Below are 20,757 nucleotides of genomic sequence, written 5' to 3' on the forward strand. Positions count from 1 at the left end.
ATTCAATGATTCTATGATCCCATCCCAGAGGGCTTCCCATCCCTCCGGCTGCTGTGGGACCCCACAGCAGCTTGGGGGTTTTGAGCCACTGACTCCTACTCCTGCTGCCAGAGATGTGTTTTCTGGAGAGTCCTGCTGTGCAGGGCTCCAAGCTGGATATAGAGAACAAACCCCTCCTCTTTCTTCTCCCCAGGTTGCTCTGATCCCCAGCACTCAGCTCCTCTGCATGTGCTGGTGCCACGGGCAGGATATTCAGACCACCTCAGTCCTTACCTTACCCAGGCATGCTGCAGCCCAAGCTGCTCACCTGCAATGCCTCCGGACACACGCTGGCTCGACGCTCCTCGCTGTTTACAGCTCTTCTCTCAGTTATGCAGTTTTAATCTATTTAACGCAGGCCCTGTTGATTTTGTCTCGTTTCCCAATCAATCTGTTGCATGGGCCCAAGCGGAGGGCGGTGGGGAAAGCTAAGGATATTGCATCGGTGTGATTGCCTCTACCCAACGCCCTTGTAACCTCGTCGGCGACAGACGGTGAGCTCAGCGCTGCCTATTTCCCTCAAACGCCTGCTTGCCGTTCATTACATCACCCTCTTTTAATTCTCTAGCTCCCAAGTTCAGTGGTTAGTGGTTCCATTAATTGTCCGAGATCCCTCCCAGGCTTAAAGGCTTAAAATTGGCGGTGTCCTGCTCGCCCCTTCAAGCATGGGCACGGCGCTGGCTTTTTCCCAGTCCTCTTGTACTTTCAGTGACTGTTCCAAGACCTATTGAAAATCACCGTTAACTATCCAGACAGCTCCTTGGCCACCTCCTTTACAGCTCTGGCAAGTTATTCACATCTACTGGTTTAAGAATACCGAACTCCATCAGCTTGCTGTTCAGCGTACCTCCTATGTACTCTTGGAAAGTTTTTCATCAGCATGTTGTCTTTTTTCCACCAGATACCAGGAAGAAACCTGCGCTGAGCATTTCTGCCTTTTCTCTGTTATTGATAAATCTCCCATTTCTGCGTAGTATCGGCCCACTGCTAATGCAAGGCTCCTTTTCTTGATAATCTTGGAAAATATCCGTCTTTAATTTCCCCAGCCTCTGAGGCCTATTAATTACTACCAGTTTCCCTTTTCTTCTTTTTGCGTGTTTATATTTTATGTGTTAGTCTTGGCGGCTCTTTCACTTCCTTTCCAAGCCATGTTGGTCTTTTTAACAAAGATTTCTGTCTGTGTTGCTGCTTTTTGGGTAAAAAATTCTTAAAGGCTTCTCCCTTTTCAACACACTTTTCATTTAAATTCTTTCTCCAAATTGATCTGACTTATAATTATTTTCTGCTTTGTGAAACAGGACCTTTTAAAGTGCCAAGTGTATATATATATATATTACTGCTTTCAGCTTTACTTCATTTGCACATAACAAATGCAATCAAGCCATGGTCGCTTGTGCCTAGTACAGTGAGAAATTCATCTTCACCTGCCAGGGCGAGGTTGAATGTGGAATTCCCTCATGTCGGAGGCAATATTTTGTGCATTAGGAAGTTATCTTTTTTTCCCCCTGAAATTCTAAGGATATTTTAATACTGGCAGCTCCGGGCCTCCAGCATCCATCGCTCGGTCTGGAGTCCCCAGCGATCAGAAGATTTTTATTAGATATTATGGATGTGGCTGCTTAAAGAAGCAGATTGTGTCGAGTTCCTGCTGCAGCGTGGCGGTCTGCTGCAGACCCTTCTTGCCTTGTGCTTTATTTCCCGGGATATTGATCCAGAAACACTCTGGATCATTTATTTCCATGTTGCTAATGACTTGGAACCAGCCTGGGACCACTGGTGCTCAGGAGAAGGAGCTGTCTGCTCCCAAACCAGTCCCCGGTCCCGGCAGATGCGGATCAGGACCGGCAGATCAAGACCTCCAAGCACAAGTGGCAATCAAATGGAGAAGGTGGCTACAACACAGGGCTGCAATACTCCGGCCAGAGGAATCTCCCCACCACCCTGCGGCGTTAGGAGCGGGGTTGTGGTGCGTATTCAGCAATTCCACATTGTGCCGGCGGTTTTTGCCGCTGCAATTAATTCTCTTTGCGTCCTGTGATTTCCCAATTGTTTTTTTCTTTTTGGAGCGAGTGTGGACTCATTCCTCCTTCGTTACGTTGCCAGGCTAACGTGCCCCTGGCTTGGCTGGCCGCAGTACCCCCCAGGAGCTTTTTTCCCTTTGAGATGGAGGTCAGCTGAGCTCCACAGCTCCACCACGGATGGCCTCACCCTGGGAAAACACAAACCTCCCTACACCACTTAACCTGGTATTTAATTCCACATTTAGCTGCCTTTTTCCTTTCTTTCCCTGTGAAACAGGGGCGATGTTTTTAAGATCACTTTGATGTGCTTCCCCTTCAGCATCATTTGAGCATCCCCAGGAGCTGCCTGCAATTTGTGAGGTCCTGCGAAGCCCTGCTGCTGGTGCCAAAAAAACCTTCCTCCCCCGTGGATGGTGGCCCACCGAGCTGAGAAGCCTTCGAATCGCACCTCGCCGCTGGGCTCGGGGAGGCCAGCACGACGTCCCTCCTCCTCCTCCTCCTCCTCTTCCCATCCTCTGCTGTGCTTCGCAGGATCAAATTCCCAGAAAAAGCTGCCCGCCTTCCTGGGATGCTGGAGATGTTTTTCTGGGCAGCTGGACTTTTCGAGCTACCTCCCGCCCTTCTCACGCTGAGGATGCAGTAGCAGCATGGATTCCTCCAGCTAATCCTCTCTCTCCCTTTGCTCTCTGGCAGGTTTTTTTCTTTCTGAAGCACAGCCAAACCTCCCAGCAGGTTTTCTGCAAAGGCTGGGTCTCCCCGATGCCCTGCGCTTGTCTTCTGAACCACGTTGTACGTCAAAACCCATTGCCTGCCTGCATCCCCATCTCTCCCTGAGCTGCTCCATTGGGCTGTGCCCCGCTTTTTGCAGGGCCAGGCGGGTTTCTGCACGCAAGGGTGGGATGGGATCCACCGGACATCTGTGCCTTTCCACCAGCGTTTTTGTCTGCAAGGCACACCAGGAATAGGCAGGTGCTGATTTTATTCTCTATATTTTGCATCGCTCCCGCTGCCCAATGCTATTTTGTCTTCCCCCATCCATTCTCAGTTACTTATCGTAAGCTGATTTGCTTTTCATTGTATTTTTTCATCATTATTCTTTTATCCCAAATGTCGTCTCACTCCCCTCATCCACATCTGCACCAGGTTATTAAAAAGCAACTTGACAGCCCTATCTAACGCTGCCCGTGCCCTTTGGGGAAATGTCTCCAGAGTTAGCCAAATGTACTGGAGAAATCCCGCTGCGGTTTAAGGGCAGCCCGGTTCCAGCCCCAGCATTGCAGCGTCTGCGGAGGTCAACCTGGCGCTCGCTGGCAGCAAAAGCATCTTCCAGAGGGAAAAGCCCGCTGGTATTCGAGGCTGGTGTGAAATCTAATCTGGAATTTCCTCTCCCTCAGCCTCCCGCACATCAGCAGCACCAAGGAAATATGAACTGATCTGGAAAAGGCTCCTCGAGGCAGTAAGGACTGCAGGTGATTGGGGCGTGAGTTTTTATTTTAAACTAAATCCTGAACTTTGGGGAAAAAAGTCGGGGAAAAAACCAGATTTATTTGGTAGCTGTGTCGTGGTCGGCTACCATGCCACGATGGCCCTGGCATCTGTAATCGTCCATCCAGCCCTTTCCTCTGGTATTTCCACAATCTTCTTTATTTGGCTGCCAACGTGGCTTTTGGCAATTTTCGGAGCTTCCTGAAGCCCATCCTAAAGCCTCTAATAACCAAGATGGCCCCTTCTGACCAAACCCTCCACTCCAGCCCCAGGGCAGCCAGGCAGGCTACGGGCCCACCACAAAACCTAAATCAGGTCATGAACAGAAGATGTAACACGTGGACGCGGCTGCGTTTTTAGTGCAGAAACTGCCCCTTGTCAGACACAAAGGTGCTGTTCCTAAAAGAATACTCATTCTAAAATCGCGTGCCATCCTGATAGCCCTGCGCTAGCACTTGTCACTACTAAATCTCATTCTCTCTGCTTCCTCAGCAGATTATTAGTGATTTTTTTTTTCACCAGGTATCATTAAACATGCTGTTATTTTAAACACCTATTTTATTAGGAGCAGCGTCCCGCGTTGGTCGGAGGTGGATCGCACAGGCATTGGCCTCTGGTCTCTATGCCCCATTTAGCTCCGCAGAAGGAATAGCTGGCCATTAATTACCACGCCAATGAACATGTAAAACTACTATAACCATGTAAAACTACTATAACCATGTAAAACTACTGAGAAAACAACAGAAGGGGGGCTGGAATTTTTTTTTTTTTTTCTCTGCCAAAATTTTTATATGCATTTAAGCAACTTCAGTTGTAGTGTTTTTCTTGGGAAGTTTGGGGGTTTCCACCCAAAGTCTCTCTCCATGAAAAAAAATGGGAGTTTGCAGTTGCCAAAAAATGCAGTACCTGAAGCGTGGGATTTTTAGAAAAAAAAACCAACAACAAACCAAAAACCTAATGTGTAATGTTCTTGCGTTCACGGAGGACTCGGTGTAGTTTGAAAAGACATTTTCAACTGAAAAAAATGCTTCAGTGGGAAAATTTCCACCCACTCTGGTTGCATCTCTCCCCTCCAGCTCTGAGAGAGAAGAAGATTTTCTTCCAGATGAGGGTGATGATGCGTTTCAATGGATGGACAAGAAAATGCATCGATAGAGGAAAAAAGCCTGAGTGGGAAGATGCAGTCGGAAACTTCCTACTAGGTGGGCAACCGAGGCAGGTACTGAGCGTAACCGTCGCTTCCAGTGGGGATGCACGTGCCTAAATCCCATGGGTTTCCATCGCCAGGGTTTATACAGCTCATTTTTTTCCTTGGAGTCCTGGCCGTGCCGGGTCTCGGGTCCGAGTCGATGGTCTTGGCTCAAAACTAGCACTCCCATAACACCGGCGGCGATGGCAGGATGCAAACAGGAGCCGGCGCGCCTGGCAGTCCTACCGGAGATTTTCCGGAGGAACCGTGTTTTCATATATTGCACAACTTTTGCTTTATAGGCACTTGTGAGCATCTTTTTAATTTTTGTTAAATAGAGCTCCCCCCTTTAACACATGTGTATTAATGCACTCGTGTATTAATACAGATATAGATGCGTATGCATGCACCAGACCTGCACAGACACCCCGATGCTGCAAATATTTGGCACGCTTAGGAATGAGGGGGTGCGTCGCCGGACCGGGACCCCGCGTGCTCCAGAGGCACAAAGCGCGCTGTCGCCGCTGCCTGGGGAGGATTTCACATCTTTGGCCATCCTAGGGGAAGGGGAAAAAAAAAAAAAAATCTGCGGGCAGGACTGGCGAGGGCCTCCTGCTGCCTTGCACCTTCCCGATGGATAAGCAGGATCCTGATGAGATGCTCTGTGGCGAAGGGAGGGGACCGGGGTGCGCAGCCCGGACCGCTGCCATGAACCCCGAGCGGCAGCGCGGCCTTTTCGCAAATAAATCATTCGCGTTGCGGTTGCAGCGCGCTGGACCCGGCACGGAGCAAAGCCTGCCCGGAGACTTGGCGTTGGCGGCGCTTGAGCGAGGCGTTTGGCCCTTGCCCATCGTGTCCCCCCCACCCAGCCGCCCGCAAACGGGGACCCCCCCGGGGTCTGGCGGGGGGCCGGTTGCCCCTCGTCGCATTGAAGAAGCGGCGGGAGCGGAGCGGGGCGGCGGGGGGAAGCGATGAAGGGATCAATCAAAAATCTGGGAGCATCCCGCAGCCGCGACGAGGTGGCGGGGGGCTTGCGGGGGGCTGCGGCCTTGCTGGGGCGGGAGGCGAAGGCGACGCAGCCGCTGTTTCTTTAAATCCACCCCGAGCCGGGAGCCGGGAGCTGAGGCAGAGCAGCCAGCTCAGCATCCCTGCTCCCTCCCGAGCAGGATTGATCCCCGCGGGGAGCCGCGACGGAGCCGGGCGGGGGGAGGCGGCGGGGAGAGCGGCGGCCCCTCTGCCCCCGGGCCCCCAGCCCCTCGCCCCGGCCCCCACCCTCGCTCCGAGCATCCTCCGGCCGCGATGCGGGCTGCGCCGGGCGAGGCCCGCGGGCCCCCCCGGGAGTGAGGTTTGCCGGGGGCGGAGAGGCAGGGCGGGCGCGGGGGGAGGATGATGATGATGATGAGGAGCAGGAGGAGGAGGAGGAGGAGGAGGGAGGCGATGGCGGCTTTTTAGGGCGGCGGGGGGCGTGCGCGTTGCGAGGGCCGGAGCGGGCGAGGCTGAGGGGGAGCCGAGCGGGGGGCGGCGGCGGAGGCACCGCATTGCTGCTGAGCCGCCGCGCCCGGCCCCGCCAGGCCCCGCCGGGCCCCGCCGGGCCCCGCCATGCGGCCGCGCCCGCCGCCCCCCCGGGCCCTGCGCCGGAGCCAGCGCGGCCGGGCGGGCAGCGCCGGGCGGGGGGCAGAGCGCTGAGCGCGGGGCCGCCCCTGCTCCCGCTCCCGGCATTTGGCCTCTCCTCGGCTTTTTTTTTTTTTTTTTAAACCCCCCCCCCCCCCCCGTTCCCTGCCTTGGATGGTTTTTAGGTGGAGTCGTTTGCACCAAAACCCAATAGCTGCTGCTGTTCTTGCTGCTATTTTTTTTTTTTTTTTTAATGATACTGTTTCCACAGCAGGGGAAGAGAGAACCGATCCTCAACATACTCCCAGAGAATGAATAATCGCAAGAAACTGGCTTAAGCAGCTCCCTGGATCTGGTGCATGATTTCGATTGAGTTTGATTTCATTTAATATTTTTTTTTTTAAATTTTCTATTTTTTCCCCAAGTCATCGTTCGCATTTTATTTTCTGCATTTCTTTCTTCTTCTTCTTCTTTTTTTTTTTTTTTTCACCTTTTGGGGGATTTGCAAACCGAATTACATGCATGTCCAGTGGGGGAAGGTTTAATTTTGACGATGGAGGGTCGTACTGTGGAGGCTGGGAGGACGGAAAGGCTCATGGCCACGGAATCTGTACCGGCCCGAAGGGTCAAGGTGAATATTCGGGCTCCTGGAGTCACGGCTTTGAGGTGCTGGGGGTCTACACTTGGCCCAGCGGCAACACTTACCAGGGCACCTGGGCGCAGGGCAAGCGCCATGGCATTGGCATGGAGAGCAAGGGGAAGTGGGTGTACAAAGGAGAGTGGACCCATGGATTTAAGGGACGGTACGGGGTCCGAGAATGCACTGGAAATGGAGCCAAGTACGAAGGCACCTGGAGCAATGGATTACAGGATGGCTACGGGACAGAGACCTACTCGGATGGAGGTAGGTGCTGCATTGATACCTTCCCGGCCGGGGCGGGCGGTGGCGTGGGGGTACAAGCCTCCGAGCAGGCACCCCGCTTTTAGGCTGGAGTCTGTGAGTTTGCAGCCTGCCAGCTTGGAGCGAGGGATGCTCATGCCCCGCAGGAGAGAAGGAACCGGCCCAGCATGGCATCAGCCCAGCTCTTTGCCACAGGTAGCCCCGTATGTTCAGCGGGTCTCCGGGCACCGGGTCCTCCCCCCTCCGCCTCTCCTCGACCGGGCTTTTTGGGGAGAGGAGCCGGCTGCGCTGCTGAGGGGGACGCCCAGCTCTCGCCCAAGCGGGATGGGAGGACGGGGTGGGCCAAGCCGTCGGGAGACGACCCAAGCTGCACGTGGGATTCGCAGATCTGCACCACTGGAACCTGTAGGATTTGCATCGAAACAACCCGGGGCAGAGGGGAGGTGAGCGTGTTGGGGGGGGTCCAGGGCAGATGGGTGCAGCTCTGGTGCTGCAAATGCTTCCAGCGAGGGGCCGGGGTCTTTGCACGCCCTGCAGCCCCTCCAAACACAGCCCCACGCTTAATAATACCAGGCAAAAGACTTTAATTCAGACAAGAGTCTTATATTCCTAGTTTACGGCTTAATGCTCAGCGTAGGGGCTCAGAGGGATCACCAAAGCTATTCTCTGCCGTCAACACGGCTTAACGAGATGTTGAGGAGAAACTAGGATTGAATAAAAAAACCAAGAAAACCCAACTGGAGCGATCAAAAAAAAAAAAAAAAAAAAAATTGCTGGACTAACAAGCTTTAAGGCCGAACTAGGAGAAACAGCTGGTGCTGTGCTGTAAGTGGCTGTATCATCCTCTCTCCTGTTTTGTGGCTACTTCCATCGAAATTGCCACCATAATACGAGGCAGGCCTACCTGCCGGCAGCCGGGGGCATTCGGCAGCGCTGCCCCGTTGTTTTGCTGGCAAACGTGTCCATCTAAAGCAGGCTCTTTTTTTTTTTTTTTCTTTTTTTTTTTTTTTTTTAAAGACGTTATCGTTTTCCAGGACTGCTACGTTAAGGAAATTGCAGCGTTGATGAGCTCCATCGCAGCAGCGTTCCTGAAAGGTGCTGCAAGACCTTTCTCTAGAAAACCCAGTTTGCTGCTTTGTGATTATACAGGGAGGCAAGATTAAACGCTACCTGCAGCCGCTCTTTTATGCTCTCGAAGGGAGAGGTGGAACGATCTCTTGATTTTTTTTTTTTTTTTAATGATAATTTTGTGCTGGTGGCTTTCTCCTAAAGGAAAATATAGCTGCAACCTTTTGTTTCAGCTGCCTGGAATAATGCTGGGGTCTGAGCTGGAATCTGCCGAGTGTGTGTTCGCAAGCCATCGATAAATCCCAGCAGTCCTTCAGTTGAGAATAAAGCTTGGTCAGAGAATAACCGCGGTCTCCCACGTTCAAAGCGGTCAGGAGGGGATGCCGGGGGGGTGGGGGGGGTGGTTTCTGCGTGCTCCCGACGCCGGTGCCGTCGCCCTGCTCCCCTCCGGGCACCCAGCCCCTGCCAGGGAGGTTTGCAGGAGGGCAGGCAGAAGTCTCGACAAACTACAGGTCTCTGAGGGCTGGGTGTTGCAGGGCTGGCCCCGGCCCCGGCCACGCACGTGCCCCCACCCCGCACGCTCCCCGCCAACTGCAGCGCAGCGGCTCTTCGGGAAACCTGGGGCGCGTCTCCGAATCGGGGTGGCTTAGCAGCAGCTTCACCTTTTCTGAGAACCTACCAGAAGCGAAGAGCTTTTTCTTCCATCTTGTCAGGCCAGCCCGGCTTCTCGGTATGTGGGGACCGAAAAGCTACGTTGCATGTTTATCATTTTAGGAGGAGGTAAGAGGATCAGGAGGAGACGAGGGCAGGGTCTGTAGCACAATCCTTCCCCCCCAGGGACTCTGCAAACCATCCGAGGAGGAGGGGACGGCCGTGCTGGGGAAACGCAGAGCGATGGTACCTGTGGCCAAGCCCATCCAAGCTGCCGGGAGCAGGGACGGGCCACGCACACCCCGACCGGGCTCCTCCACACCGACTTTCCCCCCATTTCGGTTGGGCGCACCACGGAGTGCCTGAACCCAGCTGAAATTGCGCTTTCACCAACTCGGTTGCAAGTACCCAGAGGCCACGGCTCTTTCCCAGTTGCCCGTCTCCATTCTGGCTGGAAAACACCCAAGTTGGGCATCTCCAGCTTTTTGGACACCGAACCTCAATGAACTTTGTGCGTTTGGCTACAAGAAGCCGGCGTGTGCAGGAGCTCTGCTGGGAGGGTGGCTGCGTAGCTATTGCACAGGGGAGGCAACTGTTGGGAAGGATGTTTCTCATTAATCTATTCAAGTTATTACCTTCATCAAACTGAAGTATCCTAGAATCCTCGCCCCAGCATCTGTCACTTGCCACCCACAGATAAATATTCATCCCTTGCATATTTTTTTTTTAGCACGTCAACCAGGGCTAGAGGATGGGTCCCTAAATGCGCAGCGAGGCTCAGGAAGCGAGATGCCCCAGAATTCATGGGTTTCACTCCAATTTTACCGCTGCCTTGCACAATAGTGAGTAAGGGCAAATCTCGACACTCCACCCACCGTTGCCAACGCTATCTTGGGGAGCGATATTTTGCGTGCCTGACGCGCACGTGTTGACGCGTTGGGCTTGGACGTCGGGCATGGCATGCGGTGGCCTGAGCCGCGTTGCCACCCGCCCCCCCCTCCCCGCGCCGTCCTGGCTCTGCTCGCCGCCCCGGGTACCGTCGTCCCCCCTCACGCCTGCCACGCGCGCACGCATGCACGCTTCCCCCACATGCAGCTTGCAGATCTCGCACCTCCCACGCGGACACACTCATCGCCATGCACACACGCCTCTCCTCCCCACGCCGAGACGCCGCTTCGCCCCTCCGCTCGCATACCCACACGCACGTGGGCTGCCCCCAGCCCGGCACCGGCGCTCCCTGACCCGTGCTCACGCCGGATGAATGCAAACCGTGTTCCCCTGAGCCGTGCGGATACGTGTCCATCAGTGCAAACCTATCGCGCAGAGCCCAAACGAGCAAATACAGCCTCGCGCTTCCCCGAGGAGCCCACGCTTTGCCAAATCTCCCTGGCACCGCTGCACACCCAACCCACGGTCCTGCACCTGCGGCACACGCGTGCACCATCCCGTCTGTCCCCGGCGCGCATGCACTCACTCGGAGCCCCCCAAACCACGATACTGCTGACATGGCCTTAATCTCTCTGCCAAAAATCCCTGCCACCTCCTGCCCCCATCCAGAAGCGCCCTGATATTGCACAAACCAGGCTTCTGAGGATTGCCTCAGTTGGACGCTGGAGTTGCACCACTCGTTTGGAGGGCCTGATTCAGCCCAGGTCCAGAGCGGGAGCAGGATTGCTCCCTTGCTTCAGGCGAAAGGCGCTGCATCCACCCGGATCGGCACCAGTGTGAGCCGGAGCCGCTGCCATCGCCCTTGCTGGAGCTGGTGGAACCTCTCTGGAGCAGAGGGTTGGAGACCTCCTCCCGTTAGAGACCCTCTCCCGAGCAGGTCTGGAGACCAGGAGACATCTCAGCTGGTTCCTGCCTTTCTGTAACTCCACGGGCGCTTTGGAGATACTCAGTGATTTTACCCTGGGGACAGGTTGGGTTGTAACTGCAGGCTTGCCATGGGAGTCCTAGGGCTGTGCATTGGGTTTGGGTTTTGCTGCTGAAACCGTAGTTGTGGGGGTGGATGGGGTGGACGAAGGAAGCCCCAAATCTGCTTTTGCCCTTTCCGTCCCTGCCAAAACTGGTTTTCTCCTCCCTCCACCTCGCCCCAGCTGAGCATTTGGGATCTGAGACCGGACAAGGGCTCGGGGAGGGGACCAGCCCCTCTCTTGGATCCCCGCTGCCCGGCCGGCCCTCGGGGAACGTCCCGCAGCGGTTCCCCGGACGGGAGGTGTCGGCGCTGCAGCGGGGCCGTGCCGGGTCCCTCCTGCTGCCGCCCCCTCGCCCCGTCCCGGGTGCCCACGTGCTCCACGCAGCCTTGTTTCTCTGGAGGGCTACCCCAAAACGGATGGGCGGTCGCATCGCGGCGTTCATCTTGTGTAATCCGTCGTGCCCACTCACCTAAATGAATCATCCCTTTGATAGGTGAGTGAAATATAATTAGTGTTTTCATTGTTAGCACCGTGTGAGTAGGCAAGTGGGTTTTCTTGGCCCGGGCTGGGAAATTTTCGTGCTTTGCAAGCGATGGGGAGAGGGAAGCGGTGCGGTGGGAGCTGCCGGCGTGGGCTCTCTCGCAGCTTGTCCTGCCCGGGCAGGGGCCGCGGCGGCTCCGTGCCCCACTTTCCCCCCCTCTGCAGTGGCACCGGTGACACCTCCAGCCGCTCTCTTTAGCAGCGCACCAGGAGCTCCCAACCAAATGGCTTTGAAGTGGTTGAGGAGATGAAAACCATGAAATATTTTGCAAAAAGCAGGCCCCTTGCCAGTGGGAAGGCTCCCTCCCGGGGGGTGGACCGGGGGATGCCGCAGGGGGACCTGCGTGCCCGGGAAGGGGCCGCAGCCCCTGCGCCTGAGCCGAGAGTCGGGTTTGGATGAAGCACCGCTAAGGGCAGCGGCATCACCGAGGGCTGCCTCGCGCCCCTCTCCGTACCGGCGTTTTTCACGGGTTCCTCTACAGCTGCAGGGAACCAACTAGCGAGGGCAAATTTCCATGCGATCTATTCATAGCGCAGATGTCAGAATTACCTTAAAAGTATCAGCTCTCGTCTTATTTTGCTGCCGGGAAGGAATTGTTGATGCACTTTAAATAGTGGGTGGAAACAAGCAAATACAAATGCGCCCTGATCCCCGATCCTCCCGGTTCCTGCAGAATCCAGACGCGGCCGTAGCTGGTCCTAATGACCCCCTAAGAACCTGCTAATTAAAAAAAAAAGCTATGAACTTAGTTTATGAAGCGTCTCGCTATCTAGATTTGGTACAGAAGATGCTTGCAGTGCAACGGTGGTTATAGGAGAGCAATAACTGAAACATCAGGACCCGCCGGACAGAGAAAAATGAGTCTAAATACTAAATGAAGATTCTGACCAGCGTCATTAAAAAGAAATGATATGAACTCATGGTAATTAGTTATCTCCCTGGAACATGCTGCTTAGTTTTAGGTACAGCTCAGGACAGAAGAAGAAGGATTTTGAGCCCGGGGAAAAGTATGGGAGAGGGAAATTGCCAGACAGGCTTAGCCCCTCACTCCATCTTCTTGAGTGTTTTATCCAGCGCGTGATGCTCCAGGGGATGGTGTAGGACCCCAACCTTGGGGCAGCCTGACCCATGATGGAAGGAGACCTAAGTCCAGAAGCACGATTTTAATGTCCTTTCACTGGGGATGCTGGGCTGGGTTTCTCATGACTTTTAATGCAAATCTCAGGATATTTGCATGTGATTTGATATCCCATGGGGCTCCTCGTGGTTGGGTGACATCTGCTCCTGTAGCTGAATGTTTTTTTTTTTTTTTTTCCTTGAAGCTCCAGCTTGTGGGATCATGTGATTTTGCAAGATTTTCAGCTTCATTTTTGAAGCAAGGTTTCCACCCAGACTATTGCAGAAAAGTCATTCTTACAGGCTTGGAAACCAGCAGACGAGAGCTAAAAATGCCTTCTGTTTAAAAATGCCTTGATTTTAAAATGAACCTGATGAATTTTGAATGCTTTGAGTCAGGTAACACTGATGTAGACGAATGATCTGTCTTAATGTAGGCATGACTTGAGGATACGGAAGCTGGGCAGGATGGGGTTGGTGGTGGTCTTATGGGGGGCAGCGCTGTGGTTTAGCATCTGGCTTGTGAGATTTTGCAGTTTTTGCCTGTCTGGGGTCTGGCTTTGGCATTGGCTGAAGTCCTGACCAAGAAAGGAGTTTTTTTTGCGGGAGTTTGCAAGAGTTACGGGAGAGTCTTGATGCTAGTTTGCCCCTGCAATAAGCTGTTTAACTTACAATTAAAGTATTTGTTAAGAAAAAACAAGGCGCTTGGAGAAAAAAAAACCACTTGAATGGCAAGTGTTTATATTTTGGGGTTTGGTATTGGCTTTTCAGAGACAGATTCTGACCTTTGAAGCAAAAATCCTTAAAAATTACAATCGATGCATGAGCATTTCCTTAGAACAACCACTCCTTTCCCCAAATTATTCCCTGAAGAGGTTCCACTTACTCTTAACATACAGCAGAGCATCATGAATTCTCATGAATGAGTGAACAGCCGGAGCAAGGTCCCTAAGTGTGCAGATATTTGCACCAAGATGATGGCTATAAAGGTATGATTTCCTGCTCAGGGCATCACTTTGGGACTGCAAAGGGTTTCCCTGGACTGAGTAAGGGATTGATCATTTATTTCACAGGAAATAAACAAACCCTGCTCTCGCCTCGTTCCGTCCTGCGCCATCCCCGCTCCTGCTGCAGCCTCCTATCCCCAATCCGCGGGGAGCTCAGCCTCATCCCATGCGGCCGAGCGTCTCCCACACCTCGCAAGGGATGCAGCCCCCCAAAACCTGGCGCCGGCGCGCAGCGCCGTCTGTGAGCGCCGGAGAATTAGCCCTTACTCCCCTGAGCTCTGCTGAGAAATGGGGTGAGATCGCAGAATTTGCGATGAGGATTAGAGCGCTGGAGGATTAACGGACTAAGCGTTAGCCCGATTTCGCTCTGCTTTGTGAGAGGGGCACATTAGCCGTAATAAAGGTGCTGAGCGATGTTAATGTGTTTCGCATCCCTCGTGCTAAAGCCTCATCGCAGTTTTGGCCCCAGTCGGTGGCCGAATCCGCAGGGATTCAGCTACCCTGGGCCACATTATGGGCCCCGTTTCAGCCAGGGGATGATGCTCCCTTGACTTTCCCTGGCTCCGGCAGACCCTTCGCTTCCCATTCCCAGAAAGACTAGAAATTTCTTTCTTTGATTCTTTCCTTTTGAAAAGCTGTATTTCCCCTGACTCCAGGACCTGGCGCTTTAAGAAAAATTGCGACCGGCCTGAGATGCATCATGAGCCCCATCAGAATTAGCGATGCCGAGATTTGATTGTCATTATGGTGGTTTGAAGCATTTCTCCAAATGCTGGCTGGAAGCAGGAGATACAGAAACAATGAGAGGGAAGAGGGAGGGGACGCTCAGGACAGACTTGTGTTTTCCTGCACACGGTGGAGAGCAAATTGAGTTTTTTCCCCTTGAAGCAAATAGCCAAAATGCCTCAGAAGCCACTGTCAGGCGAGCCCAAACCTAGTCATGGGTCTGGGGGGATGCTCCTCTCACAGATGTTATCCAAGCTGAATTTCCACATGTGATTTTTCTGGAGCGGCTTCTCCTTAATATTATAAGGGCTATGGCCGGTCCCTGCAGAAAATGGCTTCATTCCTGCAGCTGAGCTCATCTTCAGAGGTAGGACATCAGCTCTGGGGCTTTGCCCCGTTCCCTGCCCTGCCGTAGGTTTGCTGTAGGCTGCGCAAAGCCGCTATGTGCCCGCCGCCGGGGGAGGCACACACCTCGTTTTGTTGGAGGAGCTCGTCCCCCGTCTCGCTCCGTGCCTCAGTTTCCCATTTGTAAGTGCAAATATCAGCGGTCTTTGCAATGCCGTGGCGCACGTTAGTGTTTGCCAGTGAGGGAAGTGGCTTCATTCTGCTGATCTGATTGCAAAGTATCTTTGGGGCAGGCGTGATGGCAATGAGAATACAAAGGACTCCCCATGTTTTGGATGGGGCTCATATCCCCCAGATGAGCGTTCTCGCCAGCTGTGAACCTGCCTTTCAGGTGATTTTCCCTATGGAGACCCGTTGAGCAGTCTCTGTTCTGTGGCATTTCAGCCAGAGCTACTTTACGTTGTTATTTGCATCCAGGGAGGAGGAGGCAGGTTCCCTGGCTGTGGCATGAGGCCGTATAAATCCGCTTCCTCTCTCCAGCCCCCGGCTCTTGCTCTGCAGAGGTGCCCAGCGAGGCGCGGGCTCTGCCAGGGCCAGCCCTGCACCCATCTCTACCTGGCTGCAAAGTGATCTCCTACGGTACATCATCCAAACCCAACCACTCCACCGGTTTGTTTCCTTAGATGGAGGGTCCCTGCCATTTAGCTTTTAAAAACGCAAGCTAACCGTGCTGGTATGAGCTGCAGACTTGTAATGATTTATTATTTGTTGAGCCCCAGCAACAGACTTAATGCTACCCAGCACCCAGGCAAAGCAGCCCATGACAGCTCTGCTCTAGTCCTCTTCTCTCTTCTCTCTGCTCTGCTCTTCTCCCTTCTCCTTTCCCTCTTGCCCTTCTCTCCTCCACGGATGCCTAGACCTCACTGTGCCCATCGCGTATGTACGTATCCAGCCTCGCATTAAGCGATATGACTAACACCCATCACGTGTTCGTGCCTGCAGATTATATTTGCATACTCAAAAATCCATACTTTATTTCTTCCCCCGTGTAAGCAGTTACCAGAGCGTATTTTTGGCAAATTAGCAGCCACAGCAGAAGCATCTGACTGTGTTTTTAGCATGGCTTGGTGATGGTCAGAGGCGCGGAGAGCCTTGGCAGGGCTGGGGGGAGGTAATTTGCCGCTGATGCCGTATCCATGCAGCGTTGCACCCACGTACCATTGCTGATTCCCACCTTTCCCGGTGGGCAAGGCAGGTGGCAAGTCCTAGACCTCTCTATCATGCCAGTGTGGGATTTAGGTGAGCATTTGGGCGGCGATCGCCGCTCTCCAGCCGGCAGCTGGGGACGAGGCAGGGAATGCAAGTCACCCAGCGCAACGCCTTGTCCTGCTGCCAGGAGCGATCGTGCGGGAAGGACGGCTCTTGGGATGTCTTGGCAGCAAACGTGCACCCATGTGCGTGCTCGGGAGGACCCGTACATGCAGGCAGCATGTTTGGGGGGGCACATTTTTACCAGCGAGGCCCCCTGACTGCTGGACATCAGCTGGGGTGGCCAACAAGGATGTCCCCATCATCACACCATCAGCACTGAGGCTGAAACAGCATCCCTCCAGTCCTCTCTTTTCTCTCGCACGTCTTCTCTTTGGGATAGATGTTTCTGAGATGCTAAATGTGATTTTTGCATGAATCCTCCCCGGGCCTTTCTGATACTGAATAGCTGGAAAGTGCTATCTGCAAAACTTGCTCCTTCTGTCGTAATTCAAGAGACCGGCCTAATTATTGCCATCGGACGTCTTTTATTAATATGCTGCAGAGTTCAGAGATAAGAGGGGAGGTGAGCATACCAGGGAGGATCCTTCGCAAGATAAACTAGCAATTTGCAAGGCCTAATTACTTCGGCTTGGTTTGGAAAAGTGGACGGGCATTTTGGACAACTCAGACCTCGTTCCCAAATTTCGCTGAGTGGCAAAAGTGAGCTGGGAGGTTTGGATCACTGCCGTTGCCCAACACAGTCACTGTAACAGGCGGATCTGGCTGTGCTTCAAGGATGGGACAGAGGCTGCAGAGATACCTGCCCTTTGAAGCCTGCTGCTCCCATGTTCTGGGAAAGCCTGGGTGGCTGCGCCCATGTCGCACATTATTTTAGCTAACCTGGAAACACCTTGCATTGACCCATGACAGTAGGTTATTTGGGGTTTTTTTAACTCTTTTTTTTTTTTAAACTATTTTTCTAAGCATTGGACTTTCTCCAAGGTCATGTTGTGATAATAATATGTATGTGTCCACGGACCTCAAAATGCTTTACAACATCCTAAATAACCACTTGAATGTCTCCATTCGAGAAGCAGAAGTGGAGCGAGGCAGAGCAGGTCTGCGCACACCTCCCCGTGTGCTTTATCCCGTGTGCTTGCCAAGGGCTTCGTCCTGCAGGACACGGAACTGGCCGTCTTGGTTCGGGCAAAGCCTGGGAGCAGCCTTCAGTCCGTAAAGCTTGTACTTAATGGTGTTCCTGGACTGGAGCCAGTGGGCTCAGCAGCCTGCAAAATGCCAGATTCTTGGGTACAGGAGGGAGGGAGGAAAGAAAATGCAGCCATTCCAACCCCCAAAATCCTGACTTCTGTCTCCTTCCAATGCCACGGTGAAGATGGACCAGGTTTTTATCCAAGTGCATGATCCCACCTTCAGCCAAGGGAAGCCCCACATACGTTGCTGGGCTGTGAGCAGCCCATCATCCTCCCTTGGGGCTTCTCCCCGTATCATTCAAAATCCGCCTATTGCTCTGGCGTGCCCTAAGGTGCTGCTTATTTGTCTGAAAGCCAGAGTCCCCTGGGCATCATTGCTGGTCTTCGGCATCTCTCCGTAAGCAGGAGAGGACCACGGGTGGCAGGCGGCCCCTTGGCTCGGGGCAGCAAGCGGCAAAGCCGGGCACTTTCCATCCTGTTGCACTTCTCACCTTCACCTACTGAGTGCAACGCTGTAGGCCACCTCCATCTGGGCCAGAAAGGCCGTTTTCTAGATGCTTCAGGTCTCCTTTCCCTCTCCATTTCGCTCTTATGTGCGAAAGACACCTGGTATGGAGACAAATAGCATCAATGAAGTGACTCTTCTTCTTGCCCGAGGTTTCGGGCTGGCGTGCTGCACGTGGGAAGAGCAAGCCATGAGTTGGTCGCCTCTTCCCAGCCATGGTGAAGACCTCATGTGCAAGAGCGAGCAGCTTCCTCTGCGGTCCTGGGCCCATGAGCACCAGCGCAAGCCCCACTGCAGCGGCTGTAACCCGGGGAGATGAGCTGGAGCTGGGGATAGGTCTCCTCCTTCCCCACTCCCCAGGAAAAAAACCCAAAAACTAGCAAAGCCAAGGAACTGAACGGAAACCCGTCATTCTTCCCGGTGTCTGTAATGCCTCTGATCTTCCCGGAGCACTTTGCAAATAGGAGTTAATTAGTCTTCCCAATACCCGCCTGAATTGCTGGAGTGCCGCTGCATTGTCTCTGTTTCCAGCAGGGAATGTGGAGGCGATGAGACTGCACCCGGCCGGCTCACCACCAGCTTTGCACAGGGTCCTGCTCGCCTTCCCGTTTCTGCAAGGTACAAAGCAGGGCGAACCCCGATTTCAGGGATTTTGGCATTATGGGGACAACAGGAGCAGCCCTGCAGACTCTCTGCTCTCTTCCCAGAGTGAATTTTAGCCTCCTGAGCCAAATGCTGAGAAAGCGCTGAATAACTGCAACAAATTAGATTACTTTTTGGTACTTGTCATTTCTCAAAACCTATGATCTTTTGCTGAAGCATCAGGAATGATGCTTTGGAGGCCAGTGACTTCCCGCTTTCTGCTTCCAGCCTGGCTGGCTCCAGCCAAGGATGGGGTTCTGCATGGTCCTCAAGGCAATGGAAATTCCTGCAGGAGTTTTAAAAGCCGTTTGGAAACAACCCAGCCTTGCTCCAAGGGGAGCCAGCCAAATGAAACCCCACCCCAGGCTTAAGAACACAAGTGAAAGTGGCCAACAGCCGCATGGCCCATTTTCTTCTCTCCATGTTTCCACCCCATCCTGAATTTCCTTGTCTTTCTTGCAAGCCTGTTTCCTTTCTCACCCTCCATCTGCTGTTGCCGAAAGAGGAATATTCTCGCTGCTCCATCTTTCAGGATGACTTCAGTTATTTTCTCCTAGCCTCAGGTTGTGCCCTCTCCTTATCTCGGCTGTATACGTGTGCATGCACGTGGCCACATCCCCACCCTTCTTGGCATCACCTTTATCTTGGCCAAATCCTGCCGGAGCGATTACACCAGGACTCAAGAAATCTTCCGCGGGGTAAAACCACAGCGAGCGAGAGCACAACCTGCTTATTCCCTCGGGCTCTGATTTTGCTGCCATTACGATGAATGGCAAGATTCCCATTCCCGGGGCAGAATCAGGCCCTCTTTTCAGCAGGATCATGGTGGTGGCTGAGATTTCTTGGCTTGGCTGTCCAGTTCTCTCCTATCATGCATCTGCTCTTGTCCACGATTTCCACCCAGCCCTAGCCCTGGCCCCACAGCTCAGCTGCCCGCAGCTGCCTGCACGATGCTGCCCTGACCACGTAATGGATGCTGCATTTTCCCCAGTGCAATCGCTCCGTTAATCTCATGCAATTAATGCTTTGGGAAGCATTTTGCAAATATTAATAGTAAGGAAAGAGCTACAACCCAGAAATGGTTGCTGCTTTGGTTGTGTTACCAGAGCAAGTCACAAATTACCTAGCTCAGGAGGCTTTTCTTTCTGCGTCCAAGACTTTTTTGGCTGCTCTTTGTCCTTTTTGAGCAGTGCAGAAGGGCTACATGGAAGGGGGTGGATATTTGTGGCATCTCGGAGGCATCCATAAGAGTGACCTGCATGGCCGGGGGGAAGAGGTTGGCACATTTTCCTCCCCAGCAATTCTTCTCCGTCACGGTGGCTTTACCTCCGTAGTGCCCCGGCTTGGGCAACGCAATCAGCTTGCGGCCAGGATTGCAGTAGTGTTGGCTTGCTCCCTGCTTCCCATCCCAACGGAGGCATGTTCCCCTCTTGTGCGCACTTAAAGAGGGTGTCTGCTCTTCTGGCCCCACCCTGCGAGGTGCTCAGCTCTCTACATTTGCACTGAAGTCCTTGAGGACCTCCATTCAGCACCTCAGCAGATCAGTCTGGGGACCTTTAGCATCAGATGTGCTCGTCCTGGTACAGCCAGCCCCATCCTACGGTCCCCACTGCACGGGCTTCCCATCGCACGCTCCCTTCTCAGCTCCCTAGCTCTGAAACAGCTATAGCCGGTCCGTCCTGGCACGTAAAGTGGAAAATCATAAAATCCTGTTTCCTCTGCAGGGAGAAAAAATCTCCCAGCTCCTTGTGAGATTAAGCTTTGTGCATATATCTGCAAATGTTAGGGGGGCAGAGGTTAAGCTGAGCAGTGCAAGGGGAGGAGGTGACAGTGCTTAGCAATGCAGATCAGATAGCTCTGAGGCCTTCCAGTATTCATGGCCAAATCCTGGGATATTGAGGGGTTTAAAACATAATGAAGCCAGATGAAGGAAGGAGTGCGGGTGAGGAAGGGTGGAAGAACTCAGCTCCCTGGAAGGAAGCTCTTTGATCTGCTGGTGGCCATGAAGGTGGCCGGATCTTTTGGTGGCCACCGAGGAGGTGACCGTGCCCTCCTAGGCAATCCCCAGAGGCAATCCATGCTGCTGCCTCCAGCAGGGAAGCTATCAGGAGAGCAATGACACCCATGAGAACAGGCTTGGGGTTTGCTCTCTGCTGGGAGTTGCTCCATGATGCTGGGAGGGGAGAAGCAGGACGGGCCTGCCGGATGGGATGGCTCCTCAAGTCCTTGCATCCTCTGCTTAAAAAAAATCAGCCTTGCCAGGGAGATGCAGCGATTGCTCCTGGCAGCTGTGCAATTCTAGGAGTAGGTTTTAAGGCCAGGCAAAGATGACAGCTTCCCGGGCACCTCTGCCTTGCTGGAGATACGCACAGGCGCTCGCTGCAGCTATAACCTGCTGTGACCAATTTGCCGCCTCTGCTCCAGCTGCGATGCGCTGTCACGCCTGCTCCGACTGCTTTGTTCTGCTCTTTGCCGCTGCCTCTGGTTTTCAGCAAAGGGCCGTGCTCGCTTTCCGGTGCTTCGATTTAATCC

At 53.6% G+C, this 20,757-nt stretch overlaps 1 protein-coding gene across 1 annotated transcript in view; it reads left to right on the top strand.

The window, feature by feature from the left end:
- Nucleotides 1–6,867: 6,867 nt before the first annotated feature.
- Nucleotides 6,868–20,757, top strand: part of JPH3 (junctophilin 3) — a 59,131-nt gene continuing 45,241 nt past the window's right edge. The window contains exon 1 of the mRNA XM_075715457.1: nt 6,868–7,249. Coding sequence (XP_075571572.1) covers nt 6,868–7,249 — 382 coding nt within the window. The remainder of the gene's footprint in view (nt 7,250–20,757) is intronic.

This window comes from Pelecanus crispus, chromosome 8 (genome assembly GCF_030463565.1).
Source record: "Pelecanus crispus isolate bPelCri1 chromosome 8, bPelCri1.pri, whole genome shotgun sequence".
Lineage (NCBI taxonomy): Eukaryota > Metazoa > Chordata > Aves > Pelecaniformes > Pelecanidae > Pelecanus > Pelecanus crispus.